Source organism: Limtongia smithiae, assembly GCF_038497785.1.
Source record: "Limtongia smithiae strain NRRL Y-17922 unplaced genomic scaffold V1518scaffold_25, whole genome shotgun sequence".
NCBI lineage: Eukaryota > Fungi > Ascomycota > Lipomycetes > Lipomycetales > Lipomycetaceae > Limtongia > Limtongia smithiae.
In genome coordinates, this window is record NW_027117646.1 from 1 (window position 1) to 8310 (window position 8310).

Sequence of the window (8310 nt, forward strand, 5' to 3'; positions counted from 1 at the left end):
CGTAATTATTTTCTGCTTGATTGAAGGCATCGTGATGGCTGTCTTGTATCGCGATGTACGCAGTATGCAGGCGAGAACTGGCGACACTGAGGCTGACAAATAAGCACCAATGACAGCATGCTATGCATGCTGCTGGCATGCCCATATTGAACTTCGACCACCTCGTGTCTTGTTTGACAGCTGCGTAAATATCCGCACCAACCGACTCGAAGATTCGCTGATGGCATCTAAGGCAGAGGCGTGTGGTCTGCAGTGACAACTGAGCCGCGTGTGAGGATTCTCGTGATTTAGTGGTCTTCCAATCGGGCGCCGAAGATCACGCCATCGTCGGCGCGCAACCCAGGCTGGCCTAGGTCCCACAGCACAAGGTCCACGAATAATGTAGGATGTTCACGACTTAGCTTATCCATGTAGATTTTTATTCACTATATACACACATATCCGTAGCTCGACTGTTGAGGAGGAAAGCACTGGATGGTAGCAGTGCGATTCAGAGAGCTAGTATTCCGCACGTGCGAGAGGGTCCATATTTTACTTCATCGTCTTAGATGTTTGCTTGGACAGACCAAATCAGGCAGTCGGCAAAGGGTAGAGCTGCCAGTCTGTGGCGGTGCGGCATTAGCATAAGTAGGGCAGAAGATAGAGACATGTGCACAAGATCATAAATGCCGGTGTTATGCAGACGTTGTAACTTCGCCCTTCCGGAGTTCTTGACCGGAACCTCGGAAACTCTATTGTTTGGAAGTACCTCATCGTCAGTCATCTCGTGTACTGCTACAGCACGGAAAAAATTATGTAACGACTTTCAATTAAAGCCTCTTTGTCCGTAATTGCAAGCTCTGCCACCCTCCGGACTCTCGTAACTCTCCTGTTATCTGCACACTTCGCCTCTCCCTCCCATCTCCCGTTCCCTCCACTCCCCCCTCGCCCCACTCTTCCCCTCCCCACCCACCCTTTCCAGTATCTACCTACTCTGCCTATCCATAGCAATCATGCCGACTTCTGACGAGGAATCTATCCCTGACGACATTATCGTCCAGCGCTTCCGCGTTCCAGTAAATCCATCGGCTGCCCGTTCTCGTACCACCGAAGACTCAGCCCGTGCCGCCGCGACACAGAATTCCGACAGTGCCGCGCCCCGTGCAGCAGTGCCTTCATTCGCTTTCCCGCGCAATCCGTCCCCGTCCCCGGACCCTCGCCTCCGCTGGATCTTGGCAGTGCACCCAGCTGAGGTGTTTAACGACAAATTGCGTCGACTGCAAGCGGACGAGGCCTCTCAGGACGGCTCCGAGACCTCAGAGTCAGCGGCCGACAACTTGCTTTCGCGAGACCTGTATGTGCCGAGATCGACTCCTTTGCCGAGGCCTCTTCGTCCACAGTCCAGTATTTCCAAGCACGCTGAGTCCGCCGCAGCCGCCTTGGCCGCTCGAAAAAAGCGCAATGCGGTGACAGCAGCGCAGAAGCGTTTTGTCAACTCCGCCGTCTACGAAGCGCGCTACCAGGTTGGCACAGCAGTGAACAACGTTATGGTTGACCACGACTATGACGTCCACAAAGCAGCGATGGTAAATCGCATTCTATATCATAGACTGTCGGATGACTACTAACCGGTGCAGGCTGTACGCGACGATCGCCACCGCACCACGCCCATATATCCGTTCGTCAGTAATCTCGGCGTCAACGACATCGCCAAGACGTCGGAACGCCTGGGATTAATCCCCTCGATAGCCAATATCGAGTGTGAGCCAACGCCGGTCAGCATTTCAGTCCTTCTCCGCATGGATATCCTCTCCGATTATCTGCGGGCCCGAATGCGAAATGGCGCGAGGAACACAGCAACGCCTTGTGTCGGTACATGTCGTTCTTCCCGCACTGCGGCTGGCCTTTCCTCGCCAATGCAAGTCTTTCTCGTGGATGATGATTCTTGCTAGTTCATCTGACTCTCGTCTAGTTAGCTCTGATCGCTCTGGCAAATCAGGACGACAAGGGTTCATACCTGTCGTTCTGCGAACAGACGTGGCGAGGCTCGCCAACTTCTCCGCAAGAGTTCTGCAGTTCCGTGCAAGGGCGATCGCCGTCGCTGTTGCCGAGTAAGTTTTCACGTCACCGTCGCTATGGTTATGACAAGTATAACTTAGTCAGCTTGCAGATGGGACTTATCAAAGATGCCGAAAGTATTCCACCATTACCTACCACCGTCGCACCGATGGGCTCCCCTCAATATGGTGAACAACGGTAATGTTGACCCGAGCCATCTGTGCAGGAGGATTGGTCGGAGGAGGGGCCTAAGTGCCGTACGAAGGACATCGTGTGCAAGTCGGCCGTGCGTGTTTCGCAGGAGGAAGGATCTTATTCGCTTTATACCCCTGGAATGGGTCGTAATTACACCAATGATTGCATCCCATTCATTTAGACATACCAATATTGTACTTTGACCGTCTCGCATCGGCTTGATTATCTGCATCATCATAATCCGGGTACCAAACGGCCTCAAGACTTCCTAGACGGGATCTAAGGCAGAGGTATGTGGTCTGCGGTGATGAGTGTAAGACTCTCGAGATCAAGTGATCTTCCAAGCATACACCGAAGATCAAGCCAAAGTTGGCGCGCAATTAGGGCTTCGCCTAGGTCCCACAACACATGGTCGATGAAATAATGTACTATGTTGAAGCCCTAGCTTATTCATGTGGATTTTTCTCTGATATATACACATCCGTAGCTCGACTACTGTGGATGAAGACGCAGGGTGATCACAGCACCCATCAGAGTGCTAGTGTTTCGCACGTGCGAGGGCTCCATATTTTACTTCATATTTGGCCTACAGTCCCGAGTTGACCTGCCTCATATTGGATCAGAGACGTCCAAGTCTTCGCATTTCGCCGTTGACGTCTCCCATATATCTGTCATACCGTATTTGGAGATGGAAAGAGGCATTGCAATATCATCCAAGAACATGAATGTGGCAAGCAAGTGAGCTTGCGGACCGCCTTTTGATAATACAAAGCTCATCTGCTTGATGGACAGGTCAGGCAGTCGGCAAAATAGAGCCGCTGGCACGTGGATGTGGTTAAAACCTGGTTAGAAGAAATTTTTGCGAGGATCTACAGCCAAACAAAAGTTAGCGTTAACATATGTTTCGTGGATAAGGATTCGGATGCCGACGATGCACATGGACGTTTCAAGTATCAAAATATATGTCAACAATGTGAAGTCATGATTGCTTACAAATTAAACTTTGTCAAGAAATCCCTATCATGGAGCCATAGTCGAATAGCCTTGCCTTTATACATAAATACCAAGTAGCCCGAATAGACCACAGCATTGATCGCTGCAATTACCATGTACATCTGTAGGAGTCCTCCTCTGCTCAGCCAGTCATTGCCACACCATGTCCACGTCCATGCAACAAGTGACTTGAGACAGGATATCGTGACCATCAGCTCCGCCGAAAGCTATTCCAAGTTAGATTATATCAACAATCAGACAAGGTGATAACTACGCACCTCTCGATGGCACTCTAACGAATAGGAAATGGCGATTGTCGCTCCCATCTGCTGGCCAACCGATAGAACTCCAAAGCCGATGACTGGTCCAGCCCAGTGTGTCTTGCGTGTGTATGTCAGCGACAATATGAGTGCACCCGAGAATGTGAAAATTGCGGCAATTAAGCAACTCGGAAGACGCATTTCGGGCTCTCGAATTCCGTGGTTTCGCGCTGTGTACCAAATCGCGACACGGTCTGCAATCGGACCACATATATATGTGCCAATCAAGCAACCGATGAAAGGAGAGATGTAGACTAGGCCCTGATCCGCAGCAGTGAAGTTGTAGGGCCTATATATGATGTTAGAAGGTATGCAGCACAGATCTCCTTAGGATGACTTACGCAGCAGAAAATAGCTGTGCGACTATAACACCCAAGAGAACGTTCCATCCTAGAGACATCCCGTAGACGACGCTCAGCCACAGCACTGTCGGATATAGCCAGAGGACAAAAGGCCGTCGAAAAGACTTCCAAAGATTCGCCTCATAATTAACAGTCACTATGGGTTTTAGATTGTATAGATATGATTGCTTTGGAATGTAGGATCCTGCTTCTTCTTGGTGATCGTAGTTCAGTTTCTCATCAATGAGACCACGCGGTTGAGTATCCTTCGTTTGTGTGAGGTCGTTGTGCACCGAAGACGTAGCTTGTCTCGCTTCGCGCTCCTTCTCTTCCTGTTCTTCATCTTCTACCGGTGTAATTACGGGACGGTACCCGGTGAACATGGTCTCAGGCATAATAAAGATCATTCCAATCAAGCTGACACCAATAGAGATAGTAATGATGTAAAATGCCCAGGTCATGCTCAAGTATTGAATAACAAATGCTGACACAAGTGGGCCGATCTCGTTTCCACCCAACACAGAGAGACCATACCAAGACACCATCTGTCCACGCTCGTGCAAGTAGAAGATGTCGGTGATTGTGCTAGGCACAATCGATTCAATCGGAGCCTCCCAGAGACCAAGAAAAGTGCGCCCGACGAGGAATAGCGTGTAATTCTTCTTTGATGCTATTGCGAGCCAGACACAGGCAATGCCTGTCAGAACATTTGAAGTCAGGTATACCGGTCGTCTGCCGTACTTGACAGCAAATGGCCTGAACAATTAGCATAGAACCGTCCCTAGTAGCCGGCATATTCAACTTACATCCAAAACACGGTGCCGACTCCTTGGCATATCAAGGTCGCGCCGTGAGCATACGACAATTTGGTGAACGTCACCTGAAAAACTTCTGACAGGCTATCCATGCCTAATAAAATATTAATTCTGAACTGATACCGCGGTGTAGCAATGATATGGTCTCACCTGCGGCCATGATAGGGCCTGTCATGGCTCCATTGAATGCATACAAGATGCCGTTGAGTAATACCGTCCATTTGAGCCATCTCGGCCACCGCAGAGGATCGTTCTCATCTGTCAGAGATGGCTGCGGGACCAGTAATATACGAGAGTCACCGTGCAAAACGTGCTGGTATTTGTGAAGTAGTTTCGCGGTCTTTCCTGGTTCGCCTTCGTCCATAAGAATCTCTGTGCCAGGCGCAGCCTTGTAGACAGATCGCAGCACGTCAATTGCCATGTCGTCTGTGGCAACGTCCATGATGATAGTGTCAAACCCGTCCGGCCTCAAGCAAGTTAAGAAATCGCGGCAAGGATCGACAACGCGCGCTCGACCATGCGTGTGTCCACGACAGAGGTATTATATAGTTATCTTTCTGCAGTTGATTCTCCGGAATGGACCCTCTATCTCCGGCAATTAACAACTGCGTGCACAAGTGGTAAGTGTCAACAGGAGGAGTCGATGCGTAGCCCGTATTCCCCGCATTTCCCCAGATTCGTGGTCGATGGAGTGGCGGGGCACGCACGTCCCCAGTTGTTTCAAGCTTGTTGCTAAAAGAAATAACCATACTTGGCTCTCTCTGGAAATGACAGTTAACGTTCATCTGCGCCCGAGTTTTACATTATCGGCTCGGATTTTCCGGCCCCATGGACAAATCTCCCCCCTTTCTCCCCTCCCCCCCCCCCTCCCATAGTAATGGCAGAATGTGAACAGGAGAAATGGCGACATTTAAAACGACGAGATAATAATAATAGAAATGAAATATAAATAAAATTAACAAAGTGAGATCTGAACAATATAACTGGAAAGAAATATTTAACATAATTGTTAATATTTTATAAAGAATAGCATTCTTAAAAAAATCAAATTTTTGGTTTGGTGCTTCGCAAAAATTAAACTAATAAGAACGACACCATCTAGCTGGTGCAGTGATGGTCTGTGATGGACTACTCGCAGGGATCGAACAACTCATGAAAAGTCTAGGTTTAGTATCGAAATATAGGCAGAAACCCTGTTCCTGTGACACGGAAAATACATATCTGTCCTTCAGCCCCAAAGAGCGATGCTCCGGAACCAACCGAAAGGTTTGTCAGAGTAATATTTACGTGAAGGTACTCCTCTTTGCATGTTCGCAATAAACATTGATCGTCATGACTTCATAGCTTGATGGACAGGTCGTCAGTTCGTGCGGGGAAATTCAGGGCAGAGCCAATTCAGGAGAGCTGTGTGCGACTGCCAAACTCTATCCCCACATTGACACCGCCGGGCCGCGGCTCGGGCGCTTCCGAGTTGTGCGGCTCGGGTGCTTCCGAGTTGTGCAACTCGGGTGCTTCCGAGTTCTGCGCTTCCCCACGGCCTTCGCTCATTACTCTTGCGGACGCAGTCTAGGCCGGTAGGGAATGTCGGTCTGTAGATACACGTACTTGCCGCGCTATATTCTGCGCGGAACCTCGCAGTGTCCGCGAGCATTGCGAGCACCACGTCCGTCGTGCAACTGAGACTAGTCACCGGGAGAGATAACGGCACAAAAGGGTACAGGCAGTATATGCCTGACTTTACTCTCAAGCGGTTCACAACTATGGCCGAGCAGGACGCATATGAATACGCTGGCGACTTCAAGACGAACAAGCAACCACGGTGGCTGCCCGCGCTATACATCCATTGGCTGAAGCTCTTCCCCGAGCCGTTCAAATGGGTGACTACAGACGATATGTTTTATCTATGTTTCACAAACAACTTGACTAACAAGCATAGAGATTGTAGTCCCTGGTCTCTTTGAACTTGAAGATGAACAGGTGCAAATCGAGAAGATCGTCCTGACGGCCTTCCAGATGCTTGACCTGCTTGACATCAAGAAGACAGAAAAAATGTTCATGCCACATCGACTCACCTGAATGGCGGACGTAGTCAAACCCAGAAATGCTACTGAGCAACAAGGACCTGCGACTCGACAACGTCGAAGAGGCGGTCCGCAATGCCATCATGAAAATTCTCCAAGCAATTCTCTGTCGAGAGGGCTTCGACAAAGCCGTCGCCGCTATGCGCATCGACGGTTTTCTCGGTGATCTCGTTGGCGCGCCTGCCGTGCTGAACAAATGGTCGTAAAATTTTGTTATTTTCGGCAGTCCGTCCATCTCTCGGCCCTAGGTATGGCAGTTCTTTGGTCATCACGTGTGCCTCAATGTGTTTTTCTACAAATCTCAGATCGTGATTTCTCCTCGGTTTACCGGAGCCGAGCCAAGCTTGATCGACTGTGGCCCTTACGCCGGCATACACATCTTGTTCGTTGAGGAGAAGCTCGGACTGAATCTCATGCAGAGTCTACCGTCGGATCTTCAGACAAAGGTTCAGATCTATAAACTCATGTATGATCCTACCATGCCAAAGGAACGGAGAAACAAGGACAATCAGCTACTTGTGTGCGTTGCGTACCGCGACAACCGCATTGTGCCTAACGAAGGAATCTCACTGCCAATGTTCACTGATGCTCAAAAGGACCTTCTTTAAAGCATATTGGAGTAGATCCTTCTTTTCCTGCCGCATAAGGCTCGCGCAGTGCATCTGAAAGAAGTGCGCAAATATGAGTCTGAAACCTACTGAGCCTCACCTTCCCTCTGAACTCGTCGCCTTCTACGGCCCTATCAAGTCCATTCTCTCTCCTCTTTCGCTCACATCGCTCCAACTTGGCCCCGGCTAAGGCCCTTTCTGGAAGCTGATGGCCAGCTATGTCTCACCACTCGCAACTCTCTCTTCGTGGCATTACTACTCCCTTCTTCACTTTACCTTTGCTCAATGCACTCGATATGCCCTTGCTCTTCCTCTAGCTGTCACCTCTTCCTGAATTGCCTTGTCTTTGCTATCTTCTGAGCAGTTGCCCACCTTGACCAAGACCTTGGCCAGGCCATCGGCAAGGCAGAGCTACCAGCGTGTGGCTGTGCGGCATCAACGTAGGCAAGACCGAGGAAGTGTGCAAGATCATAAATGTCAGTATTTTGCCAATGGCATGACTTCTTCCGTTTCAGAGTTCGCTGGTTGATGCAATCTACCATTCGAGTGATTGCAAGTTGTCATGCTGAGTGATGCAGGCCATCTTGCAGATCATATGTGACTTAGGATGCAATCTACTGGGAAATAGAGTTGTAACTGTCAATTGTAACTGTTAGCCAACTATCCAATGGGAAACTCTACTATTTAGAAGTATCTCATCACCTCATGTATGCCACCGCAAGGACAATATTATTATTAACGCTTGTTTAATCGTAGTTGCCAATCCCACTCGCTTGTCTAACCCTCAGACTCGCAACTCTCGTTTCATCTGCTCGCATCCCCTCTTCACCAAGCCCCCCTCCAGTATGTATCTACTCCGCCTATCCATAATCATTATGCCGACTTCAGATGAGGAATCTATCCCTAACGACATGAACATT

General features: G+C 49.4%; 4 protein-coding genes across 4 annotated transcripts; 3 read left to right on the forward strand and 1 right to left on the reverse strand.

Moving 5' to 3' along the window:
• Positions 1-839: 839 nt before the first annotated feature.
• On the forward strand, positions 840-2214 carry V1518DRAFT_424150 (uncharacterized protein; the record flags this gene model as incomplete). The annotated part of the gene is given in 4 exon segments (XM_066905851.1): positions 840-888; positions 902-1565; positions 1617-2090; positions 2150-2214. Coding segments are annotated over 2 exon segments (875 nt in total), but the record flags the coding sequence as incomplete, so codon positions are not given.
• Positions 2215-3189: 975 nt separating this feature from the next.
• Positions 3190-5339, reverse strand: V1518DRAFT_424156 (MFS general substrate transporter). The gene is made up of 5 exons (XM_066905852.1): positions 4852-5339; positions 4693-4795; positions 3887-4642; positions 3504-3834; positions 3190-3452 (listed from the first exon to the last, which is right to left on the reverse strand). Exons 1-5 carry the CDS (start codon positions 5141-5143, stop codon positions 3222-3224), a joined length of 1713 nt encoding a protein of 570 aa, XP_066756775.1. The 5' UTR covers positions 5144-5339; the 3' UTR covers positions 3190-3221.
• Positions 5340-6461: 1122 nt separating this feature from the next.
• On the forward strand, positions 6462-6777 carry V1518DRAFT_430136 (uncharacterized protein; the record flags this gene model as incomplete). The annotated part of the gene is made up of 2 exons (XM_066906165.1): positions 6462-6578; positions 6640-6777. The coding sequence occupies 2 exons, from the start codon at positions 6462-6464 to the stop codon at positions 6775-6777; spliced, it is 255 nt and encodes an 84-aa protein (XP_066756776.1).
• Positions 6778-6802: 25 nt separating this feature from the next.
• On the forward strand, positions 6803-7390 carry V1518DRAFT_448717 (uncharacterized protein; the record flags this gene model as incomplete). Its single annotated transcript, XM_066906490.1, has 2 exons — positions 6803-6967; positions 7031-7390. The coding sequence occupies 2 exons, from the start codon at positions 6803-6805 to the stop codon at positions 7388-7390; spliced, it is 525 nt and encodes a 174-aa protein (XP_066756777.1).
• Positions 7391-8310: the final 920 nt, after the last annotated feature.